Consider the following 15,716-nt stretch of genomic DNA (forward strand, 5'->3'; position numbering starts at 1 on the left):
ATCTCGAGGCAGCGTTGCCGGACGAGGGTGTGCTCGATGTGGCCCCTCTAGAGGACTGCTGGAGTACAGTCAAAGCAGCCATCAACAACGCAACCGAGAGCACTATCGGGTACGTAGAACGGAGTCGACGAAACGATTGGTTCGACGAGGAGTGCAGAGCGGTTCTAGAGGAGAAGGATGCAGCGTGGGCGATAATGCTGCAGTATGGAACCCGACAGAATGTGGAGCGATACAGACAGAAGCGGAAGCAGCAGACCCGTCTCTTCCGGGAGAAAAAGCTCCGCATGGAAGAAGCGGAGTGCGAGTGTTGAGGCGCCGCAGTGCCTCAAACGGGAAGCTCTAGGATTTCTGGCGGGATGGAGTCTCGCAAGACCTGGGGTACCAGAAATCCTCCGTTGATCCGGCTCGAAGGACCAAAATGTTTGGGGCTCCGCAGTGTTTTCATATTGTTTCATGGCCATCTAGATAACAAAGCATCGGTCAGACGTCAACCGGGTGAAAACGTGGGTTGGTGCAGACTGAGCAAATATTTGCTCCTGCAAGAGCAAACGATTTGTGGGTGAGCGCTAGTCGGAGAGAACAGAATTTGATCAAGCAAAGGAGCCGGAGTGAGAGCTCTTTCAATCGTCCATAGGTGCAAGGAAAATATCACAGGCTACTCTATCCGGATAAGATCGTTACTCGCGTGAGTGAGTGAAAAATTTGGTGCCTGCTCATGGCAATTGCGTCAGCGGTAAAACACGCGAAGTTGTAGTTTACCCATACGGAGGCCTAGTTCCAAAAGTACGGCTGATGCGGTTGCTTATGGAAATCGCTAAAACGTGTGAGGCAGCCGTCAGGTGATGAGCTGTCTAAGAAGGCTAGGAAGATACCAATCCCGAAGGTCAGCAGTAAAGCGGGCAAGTCGGACCCTAGCCAAGCGTCCCAGAATGCTGAGAAGGGTGGACCTAAAAAGTCTGGCCCGTCCCAGATGGAAGGGAACACGGGGTTGCGACCGTTGTTAGGCCCTCAGAAACCACAAAGTATGGAAGACCAAGATGAGGCCCCCCTTGGACAATATTCGAGCGGAAGAGGAAGAAGAAAGGCCGCAGATCGATTTGAACAGGGGTCTCAAACCAAGCAGGGGTATGCCAAGCGCAAGAAAGACGACGCGCTCGTCGTCAAGACCGAACAGTCTAAGTACTTGGACGTCTTGAAGGCGATGCTAAGCGACGCCAAGCTCGTGGATCTGGGAGTCGACGTGCACAGTATCAGGCGTACTCGTACGGGTGAGATGATCCTGGAGCTGAAGCGTGATAAGGAACGCAAGGGCGCCGCCTACAAAAGTCTGGCGGAAGAGGTCCTTGGCAAAGGGGTAGAGGTGAGGGCTCTCACACAAGAAGCGACTCTGAAGGTGAAAAACCAGGTCACGAAAGTGGAAGAGCTCGTCACGGCACTGCGGCAACAGCGCGAGGTGCAGGTGGCCACCGCAGCCGTTAGGCTACGGAAGGGGCCGGCCAGGACACAGGTAGCTTTAGTTCAACTACCTGTGGCGGACGTAAAAAAGTCTGTTAAAGTAGGGAGATTAAGGTAGGCTAGTGCTAATGTCATCTGACGTTCCACAAGCCACCGAAGGTTTATTTCAGGTGTCTGGAACCAGGACACAAGTTATGGGACTGTAAAGGCCCTGACAAAAGAAAACTGTGTAGAAGATGCAGCGCCCTAGGCCATAAAGCACAAGGCTGAACGAATACCATCCTTTTTCTTTTTTTTTTCTTTTTACGTTCCCACTGGGACTTGGCCGGCCTCGCTTCAACTTAGTGTTCTTTGAGCACATCCACAGTTATTGATTGAAGAGCTTTCTTTGCCTGCCATTGCATGAATTTGTATATTGTGAGGCAAGTACAATGCCAATGCACTATGCCCAGGGAGTCGCGAAAATTTTCTCGCCCGGAACTGGAATCGAACCCGCCGTCTCCGGATGAGCGATCCATAGCCTTAACCAGAGATGGCATTTCACCGTAGCGATTCACTGCGGCGTCAGTTTATCGATCACACTGGGGATAGGAAAATTTTTCACCACACCAAGAAGCCAGTTTCTCTTGTTTTGGGTGGTGGGTAGACCAAGCGCTAGTGCGTGCTCTTGCTCGTTCGCCTTGGATCGAGTGTGGCTCACTCTTTCGCGCGCATCGCTCTCCGGCGCTCTCCCGTGTTTTCACCCAGCAATCACCGAATCATCACCATGGTGTCGCCGGGGCGAGAACTCTCCGGTGTTTCACCGCAGCGCGCACTCTGGCGCAAAAACCTCACTGGAGCGCGCGCCCGGGTGATTTTTTACACTTTCACCGGAGAGAATTTTAAATCGCTCTCGCCGCACTGTTGTGGGGCCTAGTGCTCAGGGAGCTAAGAGATTTATTTCTACCCACCAAGCTTGCGCGCATCCGAATCGCAGTGATGGATCCACATATAAGAGACGAGCTCCTGTTGAGATACACAGAGTGAGTGGTGTATTTTCTATTTCTCTTTCCTACACTGAGGATATGGACATCTCTGGCCTTAACCACTAGGCTAACTGGAGACCCTCCCACCCATTTCTTTGATTTGTATCGGGAAATTCATGGACAACAGGCATCCAATCAACGGGTAGTCCAAGGTGCCCGGCCTTCAAGAAAGCCGCAGTGAACAAATCACAGTGCAGGTAACGCAGCTGAACCTGAACCATTGACTGTGACGCAGCCACACAACTGCTTTGTCAGGCAGTTTCTGAATAGGTACGGATTTTGCCATCATTGCGGACCCATACCAAGTATCTCTAAGAACGGCAATTGGATCGCGGATGGGTCCGGGAAAATGGTGGCGGTATGGACGACGTGTAAATACCCCGTTCAAGAGTTGGTATCTACTACCTATGAGGGCTTTGTGGTCGCCTAAGTAAACGGGTCTTCTCCTGTAGCTGGTATGCGCCTCGTGATGGTCGATCGAACAGTTCACGCAGATGCTGGACTGTATGACGATCGTGCTGACTCGGTGAAGGCCTGTTGTAATAGCAAGTGACTTCAATACCTGGGCTGTGGGATGGAGAATCCATTCTACGAATCAGCGGGGTCAGATCCTGATAGTGACACTGGCCATGCTAGATGTCGACCTGGCTAATGTCGCTATCAAGAGTATAAATAGCCGGAACGGAGCGGAGTCGACCTGGCTAATGTCGCTATCAAGAGTATAAATAGCCGGAACGGAGCGGAGTCGATAATCGTTTGTAGTCCTGGCCTATCAAGTTGTTCGAATTGGAGAGTAGACGATGGCTACACTCTCAGCAACTGGCAGTTCGTTACAGTATCGGTTACAACAACAGCAGGCAGGGTAGATGAAGAAGTGGCTAGGTCAAGGCCAAGCCCTCGTTGGTGGAAGACATCACACATCAATGACGAGGTATTTGGGGAGGCGCTCCGCCGTGAGCGAAACCTACTCGGTTTAAGCGGTGACAGGCTGGTAGCAGTGCTCTCACGTGCGTGCGATGCAACCATGCCTAGGCGAGTCCACCGTAGAAATGGGAGGCCACCCAAGCAACACACTTGGACATTAATAAGTTCCTGTAATTTGTATTCAACTATATTGAAAGTTATGCCATTTGAACCAATCGTCATATTAACGACTAAATTACAACTAAAAAAGCGCAAGAGGTGGAGCCAATATAAAACATCAATTCGTGATATAAACGGTTTTAATAAGCAATCGATTTATAACCAAGATACAACTTATAGTCGACTTACAAACTGTGACCGATTCGACAACTAGTCAGCTAGTCATCACATTCGTCACTGCCAGTGACTATGCACCCAAAGTTTCGTTTAAGTTTAGGTGATCAATAATTATGTGCACAAATATACCGCAAAAAAGTCTGACCGAAAACGTCAATTTGCGTGCCGCTTCAGATTTATCGGTAAGTCACGCATTTTGGCTCCGTATTCCCAACGCGCCTCCGTCTACCTATCATATTGCGAGTGAAAATTTAGGCATTTGTAGTGAAAATTAACTCGCCATATTGCTTTGACGGAGTACATTTCAGCAGCTTATTTAATGCACCCGTAAAATGCTGAAAATTAACTTTAGAATTTAGAAAGATACTATTTGCTAAATCATGTCTATGGGAATACGTATTGATAAAGTACAATGCTGCACGCGGTACACACGGAACCGCCAAACTACCCAAAATTGGATTCTTTTGACGCAATCTCATAATTCGGCCCAATAAGTTAATATTTGCGTGAATCGATTTAACTTACAGCTGATTTACTATTGGAAGTGAGATTTAGACACACTGAGCGACGCTAATTAAAAGTTTACAATAGTTTAGAATTTCTCAAAAAGTTTTCAACAAATTTGGTAAATTGCCTTTACCTCTAGCCAAAATATACTCAAGAGTAGGTAAATTCAACCCAAGACCCCCTTCATTCGACCCAAATTTGGGTAAATCTACATTTACCCAAAATTGACTTATTGGCTTCAAGGACCCCCGCTGGATAGACACATCTTCGTTTATTTACGACAACATCGGTGGGGGAGAGAGGAAAAACAACCTTAAAAATTTGATATACTCATTTTAGGGTAAAATCGACCCAAAATAAAGTAGTTTGAATTTTCCGTGTAGGACATAAGTAGCCAAAAAAGTAGGCACTTGGACGTGTACTTCCCATTCCCGTCGACAAGAGGCTGTCCATTTATTACGTAAGGAAAATTTCACGTTTTTTTTTGTAAAAAATATGTAAACCCATTGTAAAATTTGTCGTGGGAAACTCCTAATATTTTTGTACGTTACGTTAGATTTCTCAAACCCCCATATATTCCCAGTGGTAGGTACCAGTCGTTCAGTACTGCGAAAATGAGGCTTTTTTTATTGAGTCATTATTATACTTCCAATCAGATTTTTTTTTCTATTTTACCACTTTAACTTTATAAAATTTGGAATATGTCGATGAATTTATGAAGAAAAAATTACATTTTATTTGTACATCATTTTCATAATTTTTGAAATATTTTGGTTTTTTATAGTGCATTTTATATTTTTCACGATCACAAAAAAATTTTGCCGCACATTTTGGAACTTCTACCTCTCCTGTCAAAATTGTTCGTCATGTTCTAAATAAGTTCCAAGTGCAACATGTTTATAACAATCAGAATCAATGTTTTGGTTGATTTGGTTTGTAAACGGTTGTAACTAAGATTCGTTGAAACAATAATATTATACTTCAGTTACAAATTGGTTTCGCAAGTTTCGACTAATGATGACGTTTGTTATCATTTTGCTAGTTGTTATAAAAATGTTATACCACAGTTTGGCATTTCCAACAGGATTTTAAAAGGTTTTATTTTTGTTTGTTTCATGAAAACTCAGTTGCAACATGTTTGCAACGATGATCATTTCCATTTTAGTTGCAGGTGCTACTTAGGCACTGGTTGGCTCCAGCGATTGCAGACCTGCACCGCGGAAACGAACGGCGGTGGTGTTTGCCGCAGCTTAAGTCCGCTGAAGACTAAGTGCAAGCAAAAAGGCCTGCTTTGAAGGGCTGTCAGCGTGGCCAATGCGAATCCGTGGGGTGATATCTACAGGGTCGTGATGACCAAGACAAGAGGTGTAATTATTATTATTATTACTATTTATTAACGACACTTTACCATTATTGTGGCATTCGTGTCATAAGAGATGTAATGGCTCCTGCAAAGTAGTTTCCAGTGATGTTGGAGAGGATCATCGAGGGGCTTTTCCGCGCCATGATCCTAGTTCTGGGCCTCCTTTCGTAGGACAGACGGGGGCTAGGGCTGGCGATGCTTTTCACGTAGATGTAATATTTTTGTCAGATTCCTAAATATGTCAACTATATAAATCCAAAATTTCAGATCGATTCATTCTTGGATTCATTGAAATTTGAATTTTTGACAGCCTCCTGAACGGACTGTGGTTTATGGCCTTCATAGAAAATCTATTATGTTTATTCACAGCTATGCCAGTGTCCCGTGCTTTAATAAACGCATGAACTATAATAGTTGCTTTGAAGGCCTTGTTCATAGATATGTGAAGATCATCTGTATGGCATTTAAGTTGTGAAAAAGCTGCATAAAAATGAGTTATCCTTCGATATTCTTGAAAATCACCCATTTTTGAGTCAAAATTGATCTAAAACTATAGTAGGACGTGCGCGCCCGCGATGTGGTTGTGCGATTTTGAAAGCCTAAGACCAGTGCTTTCGATTGGTGTATGATATATTTTGCGAAAACTTGCGATAGATTTCATGATTTTCATATGTTTTTGAGGGTTTTGGGTAAGAGGTTTTGGCTGGCTTTTGTTCAGCAACGCATCACTTTATCAATGTTGCCATTTTGTTTTGATTTCATGTGTATTATCTTCGATTCTGTTATTTTATCTTTTCAGAACGACCCTACTGACCTTCTCGGTGATGTGCGCCGGGTTCACCATCGTTCTCACACTGTACATGTACCAGCACCGCAAAATCAAGGTCTTCAAGGTGGCCAGTCCGATATTTCTCACCATTACCCTGCTGGGTTGTGCCTTCATGTATCTGGAAATGGCCGCCATCTTTCCAATTCTGGACACCTATTCGTGCATCGCAACCAAGTGGACCCGTCACATGGGCTTCTGCGTAACCTACACGGCGCTGTTGATGAAAACGTGGCGCGTATCGTTAACCTATCGGGTCAAATCGGCTCACAAGGTCAAACTCACCGATAAGCAGCTGCTGCAGTGGATGGTTCCTATCCTGCTGGTGATGTTTATTTATTTGGGGACCTGGACTCTGTCGGCGCCTCCAACGGCGGAGAAGGTAAGTGCACGCCCCTAATTAGAAGCCTTTTCAGCCGGTTCAGCGAACGGATTTGTATGCAACTATGGGCCATTCCATTGGAAGCGATGGTAAAAATTTGTGAACTTAGAGTGACCCCTCTAGTATGACTGATCCCAATATCAACTTTTTAAGAATTCTGATAATATCTTCAAAAGGTTCCTTTTCAAACTTTTATTTCAAAGGTCAATTATACGATGCGAAAACACTTTCCATGGAATGACCCGTATACCTCTATTTTCGCTTACACCTTACGAACAACATTGCGTCCACCCTGGAATCGTGTTTCATCGTTGGTTGGTCGACCGCGCGAGCAGCTCTGCCACAGCGCCAGTGGCAACTTATAAATATTTGATGGTGTCATTTGATTTGATTGTTTCAAACGAGAATCACGGAGACGACGGACGCTCCAACTCCAACAGGTCCGACAGGGATCCTGCGACGACGATCCTGCAGTCCTGTGCTGTGGTCGTGCGGTTGTAACACAATTGTGGGGAGGGTTCGACTGGCACAAAGGACAATAAAAGTAGCCCAGAGCGGCAATCATTCCACCATTTTGGGTCACACGTGAGCTTTTTCCCAACAACCCGACAAACGATTCCCGGTGCTTTTGTCGGGTTGGGAGATCAGCAAGCAGAGAGAAGGTGTCAAAACTTGCCATGGTCGTTCTCGGCATGGAGCCGGAGGGACAAATTATTCAAATGAACAACACTTTTTCCCCGGACTGTGGGAAACGGGAGAGGGTGGTTTCGGAGTGCGAGCAACTCGTTAGCAAGGATTGTAAACAATAAATTTTTACTGATACACTTTGTCGGTGTTGGCTTGGGCACCTTTTGAAATTTTATGAGCAAAAGTTGTTGCGAGTTGAAGAAGAGTTGGCAGACAAGTTCCGAAGAACCATGAATCGTTAACTTTGACGATTGATATGCATATTTGTAAATTTCCGCACTACAGTTTCGGCTGATTGCCGCAAAATTGCCTCCAGCCTGCTTTGGATGACACGTGCTTGCCGCCCGGTTGCTGCGATGCGAAAGAGGGCGATCGTCGGCGGCGCGGTCTCTCCTGACCGACCGGCTCGAGTCTTCGTGTCGCTGACGACCGACGACATGCGCGTCGCGACGTCGCGAAGTCGCGATGTCTGATGGAGCGCGAGTATTGTTGTCGCGGTGTTCGATGATGCGCGAATGCTGACGATTCGCATCTCTGCGAATAGGGTGTCAAACTGGTATGCCACAATATTTAGGCATGTTGAACGAGGAAACTGGCTAATGGAGTTTTGTGGAATCTAGAGTGTATTGAATTTGTTTTAACTTGCATTTTTGAAAAATTAGTTGATAAATAACTTTTTGGAGAGCAAGGTTTTAAACCATCTGTCATACGTTTTCCCAATTCCGTATTGTGAAATTGCTAAGGGGCTGTCCATAAACCACGTGGTCATTAGGGGGGGGGGGCTGGTTCGGCCAATGACCATTTTGTATGGCCTAATAAAAAAAATTGTATGGACTAATGACCACGCGGAGGGGGGGGGGGGTTGAAAAGTCCCAAAAAAAAATGACCACGTGGTTTATGGACAGCCCCTAATAGTGTTACGCCATCGTTTTTTTCACATGAAAAATACTTGTAAAACTTGTAAAGGGATGCTTACTGCCGTTCTACGCATAGTTGTCCCATGTTACTTTTTGACGATTTTGACTTTTTAGCACCAGGCGCTCTATTTATACATATATTTTCATATAACATAATAGTAATTTATGTAACGAGTTTGCAAAAAGTTGATTTTTTCAGCACGAGTCGTACATTTATCCAATGAAGCTTGCCTTTGCGGGATGCGTTGAGCTTCTGGTAGAACTTGCGTGTTTCCTGTGAACGGCACAGCAGTTCCATTTCCTCGCACTCCGCTTCTTCCAGGCGGCGCTTTTTCTCCCGGAAGAGACGGGTCTGCTGCTTCCGCTTCTGTCTGTATCGCTCCACATTCTGTCGGGTTCCATGCTGCAGCATTACCGCCCGCGCTGCATCCTTCTCCTCCAGAACCGCTCTGCACTCCTCGTCGAACCAATCGTTTCGTCGACTCCGTTCTACGTACCCGATAGTGCTCTCAGCTGCGTTGTTGATGGCTGCTTTGATTGTACTCCAGCAGTCCTCTAGAGGGGCCACATCGAGCACACCCTCGTCCGGCAACGCTGCCTCGAGATTCTGCGCGTATGCGGTGGCGACATTCGGTTGCTTCAGTCGCTCTAGATCGTACCGGGGCGGCCGCCGGTAATGTACGTTGTTAATAACGGAGAGTTTTGGGCGCAGTTTAACCATCACCAGGTAGTGATCGGAGTCGATATTAGCGCCACGATAGGTCCTGACGTCGATAATGTCGGAGAAGTGCCGTCCATCAATCAGAACGTGGTCGATTTGCGATTCCGTTTGTTGTGGTGATCTCCAGGTGTTACGATACGGGAGGCTGTGCTGGAAGAAGGTGCTACGAATGGCCATGTTCTTGGAGGCGGCGAAATCGATGAGGCGTAGGCCATTTTCGTTCGTCAGCTGGTGGGCGCTGAACTTTCCAATCGTCGGTCTGAATTCCTCCTCCTGGCCTACCTGAGCGTTTAGATCCCCTATGATGATCTTGACGTCGTGGTTTGGGCAGCGGTCGTACTCGCGTTCGAGCTGCGCGTAAAATGCGTCTTTGTCATCATCAGTGCTTCCGGAGTGAGGGCTGTGCACGTTTATTATGCTAATGTTGAAGAATCGGCCCTTGATCCTCAACCTGCACATTCTTTCGTCGATCGGCCACCAACCAATCACGCGCCTCTGCATGTCGCCCATCACTATAAAAGCTGTTCCCAGCTCACGTGTGTTGCCGCAACTCTGGTAGATGGTATGATTACCTCTAAACGTTCGCACCATAGATCCTGTCCAACACACCTCCTGCAGCGCTACGATTCCGAACCCGCGGTCCTTCAGTATATCGGCGAGTATGCGGGTGCTCCCGATGAAGTTGAGAGATCTGCAGTTCCACGTACCGAGCTTCCAATCGCAAGTCCTTTTTCGTCGCTGTGGTCGTCGCCATTGGTATCGGTTCGCATTCTTCTCTTGTTGATTTTCCGGTGCTAGTCATTTGGGTTGCATTATGAATATTATGCAACTCAAATGGGTTGCATTATGAAAAAAACATTGCATAAAATTTTGTATGCGACTCGTTGCAAAACTCGATTTTTTCAGCACTCGTATTATTTATCCAACTCGGCAAGCCTCGTTGGATAAATGTACAACTCGTGCTGAAAAAATCATCTTTTTGCAACTCATTGCATAAATAACTATTATGCAATGATTTTTTCATAATGCAACTCATTTGAGTTGCATAATGTCCATAATGTAACTCAACTGAGTTGCATTATGAACATTATACAACTATTTTTCATTATGCAGCCCATTTCAATTGCATAATGAACCAGTTCGGAAAAAATGACCATTATGATACTAAAATGAGTTAGATAAAATATAACATACTTTGTTCGAAGACTGAATGAAAAGCATGTCAAGTCAAATTGTCCCACTGTTGAATTTCTACGCATGTCTATCCCACAACTGAAATTCTACGCTTAACAGTCACACTATAAAATTTATACGCAAAACTATTGGATTAGACATTTTTAGTTATTTACTTCACTTAATAGCATGAATATTAGGCCATCCCTTATTTTTCAAAAATTGGTAATGTTATAAGTTCTTTGTTGGAAAATGATCGTTTTAGCTAAAACATGATCGTGTGAAAAATTGAAATCCGTATCTAAGGGATAAGCAGTCCCTCAAGGGGCCTTAAGTTGACAAACGTTGTATGACATTAAAAAAAGCATGAACTTCTTTTTTTCTTGATGAAAACATACGTTTTTCTACTCAAGCCGATGATTTTAGGATCTGAGAAGGCCAAAAATGTACTTTGAATTTCGATATTTGAACTCGTGTCTGAGTTATTGACAAAGAAACAAACGCAAAATCAGCATTTTGACCATTATTTTAGGTCTCAAAGGAAATCTACCATATTTCGCTCAATAACCTAAAAACGAGTGGATATATATCGCATTGGGGTCTCCAGCGAGCAAGGATGGCAAAAAATCGCTTCAAGCGATAAATGATACAGGATAGGAATAATCCAAGATAGCCTTGTTCTTGCAGTAGCATGATGCCGACGCCTCACACCGTGCTCGTATCACAGGACAGTTAAAGCATCTGATGCACGCTTTATCGCGTGATGACCCGTTATCGGATCATGTTACAAGTCGTGATAAATTTTATTCATCACATTGTTTGCCACTTATGCACCCGTAAGCCGCATTCATGATTCGAAATGATACGTTCATAAGCATATCTGGAAGTTAAATCACCAAGAATGCTCAAAAACTGAATGAAATTACTAATTTATCATTTCGACTCCATGATAACGATCGCATCGCGCTCGCATATGCTGAGCGAATCATTCTTCTCGGACCGAAGTTTGTTATGCTGCATGACGACAAAATGTTATCGTTGTTGCTATGATCGCGCGATGCCGTTCGACACATTCGAAATCTGATCATGATCACTAGATTTCCAACGAGCCTTGCCAGCGAGCCTAGTGATTAAGGCTATGAATCGCCAATCCGGAGACGGCGGGTTCGATTCCCGTTCCGGTCGGGAAAATTTTCTCGACTCCCTGGGCATAGTGTATCATTGTCCTTGCCTCACAATATAGGGTATATGGATCATTCCTTGGCCTAATTTGCAAACCGCCTTGACAATTTTGACCATAACTCATGAATTAATAGCACTAGAAATAATATGTTGACCCTATTACGCACTCTAGGCAATGCATGTTTCATCAATTGGAAGTAAACTAACGTAAATATTCAAGAATTTACTTAACTAAGTTAAAAAGACTCGATGTGATGGTATGCAACGTTGGTCTATGGTACATAAATTGGCCTATTAGTGGATACAACGTTGGCCTATTGCTTTCCATGCACTAGAACCACTTATTATCTCATTTTTTCAATATTTCTGCTGAGGTATTATCTCTGTTTGTTCACCAATCATACTTTCAAATTACATTTTCGGAGCCAAATTTTCAAAAAACTATAAATAAATCACTTAAACTAAAGTTCTTTCTTTTTTAGTAACGAAAACAATGCAACCCAATTATTGTGTTATATTTTTACAGTCACCACACACAAAATCTATCTTTCTGTTCGTTCTTTCTGGTTCTTACGAAAGCAATGTTGTTGGCGTCACTTTATCGGTGTTTTTGACGTCACTTTACTGATGGGCCAAGATTTGGGTACATAGTGAAAAAAATGTCCTCAATATTCGGCCCACATGTAATTTGTAAAATAGTTATTATTCGTTAAAACAAACATACAAATTCAAAATAACATCTTTGACCGTCGCATCAAATGTTCAGTTATTGAAAAGACAATTCGAAATATTCCAGAATCATGCCATTTATGATCATGTGTATAGACTACCCACTAAGCCGAAGAATCATGACGTCTACAAAAGCTAAACAAAGTGACATTTTCATACAATTTTAATACTCCAAAGTGCTAAAATTGAAACAAAATGTTACAGGTGCTTGGCGCAAAGCTTTTCCGATATCCAGTTCGGCGTGTTTGTTTAAGTTTTTGGTTAACGTTAAGATAGGCCGAATTAGGGGACTATGCCAACGAAGCATCCCGATACCCTACATACATATTCATGCAATGGCAGGCGAAGAAAGCCCTTCAATTAACAACTGTGGAAGTGCTCAAAGAACACTAAGCTGAAGAGAGGCAGGCCAAGTTCTAGTAAGAACGTCGAGCCATACAGATGAAGAAGAAGATATCGCAATTCTGAGCACATTTTTTAGGTTTAGGACCCCAATCATCGGTTTTAGTTTTGTTGCCGCTGGGAGCACTGCCAGCGATCCGAGCTGTAGAAATATATAATTAGAACAATAGTTGATAGGGAAGAACGCATGTCATCGTATAAAGTCAAAACTGAGGGAGGAAGAAGCTAGGGCAAGTTTCCAAAATCTACTATTCTACTTATATTTAATTGAATTTGTTATTCTACCTAAACATACAATACGAGTAAGTGACACAATCCTTAACATTAGTGAACTCTTAGAACTGATTAAAAATGAACTATTTATAGTGTGCAGAAGTTTATATTAACTGTAGCGTCGGTAAAACAGACCGCAGTGGTACTGCATAATGACACCTAAAGTGGAGGAAACATGAATTCATTATATGGTAAACAACTATCCATTAATAAACCGCCTTTTTGCAGTTTAAAGCTGCACGAAATCGTCAACTTTAAGCGTTTTAATGTGCTGCTCACAACTCGGTGTTTCGATGCTTTTCTGGGTCTGTTCCGCGCCAACAAGTTAAATAGCATATTTAATTCATTGAAAAAAAATTCATGTTTTTTGGTACCATACAGTTTTTGACAACTTTAGGAACCTTGAGAAACCACTTAGCCTTGAGATACGGACTTCAAATTTTGACACGATCCTTTTCCAGCAACGAGCTTATAACATTTCGATTTTTTGCAAAATGAGGGACGGCCTATTGATTATTTCAATGCTGCATAGTACATTGTTTTATTTTATGTTGGCATTACGTTCCAGCTGGAACAGAACTTGCTTTTCACTTGAAAATTATGGCTTCTTCACAACATCAGTTTTTGTCGCTTCTACGTTACATATGACCACAATGCACGGAGATCACATAAAGCAAATATAGTGTATATTTAACCTAACTAAAGCTATAATGAAGTGGCTCAATTGTCGTGTAGCATGACGAAGCCGATGTTGCTCTCTCTCTCTCTCTCTCTCTCTTCTTGGCGTAACGTCCTCATTGGGACAAAGCCTGCTACTCAGCTTAGTGTTCTATGAGCACTTCCACAGTTATTAACTGAGAGCTTCCTCTGCCAATGACCATTTTGCATGTGTATATCGTGTGGCAGGCACGAAGATACTCTATGCCCAAGGAAGTCAAGGAAATTTCCTTTACGAAAAGATCCTGGACCGACCGGGAATCGAATCCGTCACCCTCAGCATGGTTATGCTGAATACCCGTGCGTTTACCGCCTCGGCTATATGGGCCCTTGCATGCCGATGTTGCATGCTGTGCAAATTGACGTTGAGGATGTTGAATAGGATGACTAGTATATGTTATCAGATAGCACTTACAGCATTCAAATTTAAGTAGCCTATTTTTTATTGTACAATTTTCAAGAATAAAATTCTTACTTATCCATTCACTCACTTATCCCACGAAGGATTGTTACAGAAAATCGTCATTTTCTTGAATTGTACAACGAAAAACTAACACCAACACTTTAAGGTAAAACCCAGTTCGCGAGAAAAGTATTTCTTGAACAAGTAATTTGTAAATTGAATGATTTGCTGAGTGAGCATCCAAGGGAATGATTTTAAGTTTATTTGACTTGTTGGATGATTTTGTGAGTGACTAAATAGACAAGTATGTGTGTGTATGTTGATAAGCGAGTGAAGAGATAAGTGTGTTATGTAAGTAGTAAGTTAGTGGAAAAAATGCGGTACCTAATTGAGTTCATGCAAAAGTGGAGTGTGAACAGGTTGATGAGTAAGTAAGTTTTTTTTAATGAGTGTGCTAGTGTGTTGGTGAATAAGCTGATGAATTAATTAATTAGACACTAAGTGACTAGATGAGTGTATGAATAAATTATGTAAAGTGAGCTTGTGATTTAGTGGATTGGCGAGTAAATGTGTTGGTAAGCGAGGATGTTCAAAAGTGAGTGAGTTGGCAAAAAAATCATGACGTAAGTGAGCAGCTAGCTGTGAATATTCTAATTCACATGTAGGAGAAGTTAGCTTACAGCTTTCCTAATGAAGCCAGTTATCACAACAAACCGAAACAATACGTAACGCAACGTGGTAAAATATCACAGCCTACTGTTCTATCTCATTGACTACACCAGCCAGGGATCAAACGGGTAGTGTTCTTTACGTAGCCAGCAGTGAAGCGGTGCAGCCACGGCACAAAGATCACAAGGCAGACTAGTAACCTATGTAAACATAAATTTAGGATGTAAACATGTGACGTCGTTCTTATCGTTTTACGTTGGTCAAATTGGTGAGGAGTACTAGATCATTGTGTTCACGCCTATGAAAGATTTGAATTACGTCATCAAAAAACTGTCAGATTTCCGGAAGGTATCAACTTCTAAATATTGTACACCGTGGGTGCAGCATTAAAACTAACTCACTAACTCCCACTCGCTCACTCACGCATTTATTTGTCAACTCACTACATTATTCACTAGCTCACTATATTTCTCACTTACTCACAAACTCATTTACTTGCTTACTCATTTACTCACTAACACCCATTTATTCACTACCTTACTAATTCACTTGTTTACTAACTAACTCTCTAACAGACTCAATAACTGACTCACTTGCTTATTAATTAACTCATTAAATCACACTTTTACTCAGTAACAAGCTCACTTATTCACCAATTCACTAACTCACTAGCGCACTCAGTCATATACCTATTAATTCACTACTTCACTTAGGAGCTCAGTAAATCATTCACTAGCCTTTTTTTATTCAACAACTCGCTGATCAACTTCCCTAATACTCACTAACTTTCATACTCACTATCTCACAAACTCCCCCATTAACTCATTTACTTGCTATTTTACTAGCTCACTTAAATCAAATTGGGCTTTGATCCCTCGATCCTTGGGTTGACGATGGTGCTGAGCCGCATTACAGGGTAAGCTATAGATGATTAGATAATGTGCGTTGGATTTTTGACCTATTTAAAGCTTGAAAAATACACCGGCAGTCGCATCTTTATGCTATGGGCTCGGCATGTGCTGATA

The 15,716-nt window shown here is 43.1% G+C and overlaps 1 protein-coding gene across 1 annotated transcript in view; it reads left to right on the plus strand.

Annotated features, from left to right (window-relative positions):
- The window catches only part of LOC109397539 (probable G-protein coupled receptor CG31760), a 128,817-nt gene that overhangs the window by 53,639 nt on the left and 59,462 nt on the right, over nucleotides 1-15,716 (plus strand). Inside the window, exon 6 of the mRNA XM_029858815.2 lies at nucleotides 6,410-6,818. Coding sequence (XP_029714675.2) covers nucleotides 6,410-6,818 — 409 coding nt within the window. The remainder of the gene's footprint in view (nucleotides 1-6,409; nucleotides 6,819-15,716) is intronic.

This window comes from Aedes albopictus, chromosome 2 (genome assembly GCF_035046485.1).
Source record: "Aedes albopictus strain Foshan chromosome 2, AalbF5, whole genome shotgun sequence".
Lineage (NCBI taxonomy): Eukaryota > Metazoa > Arthropoda > Insecta > Diptera > Culicidae > Aedes > Aedes albopictus.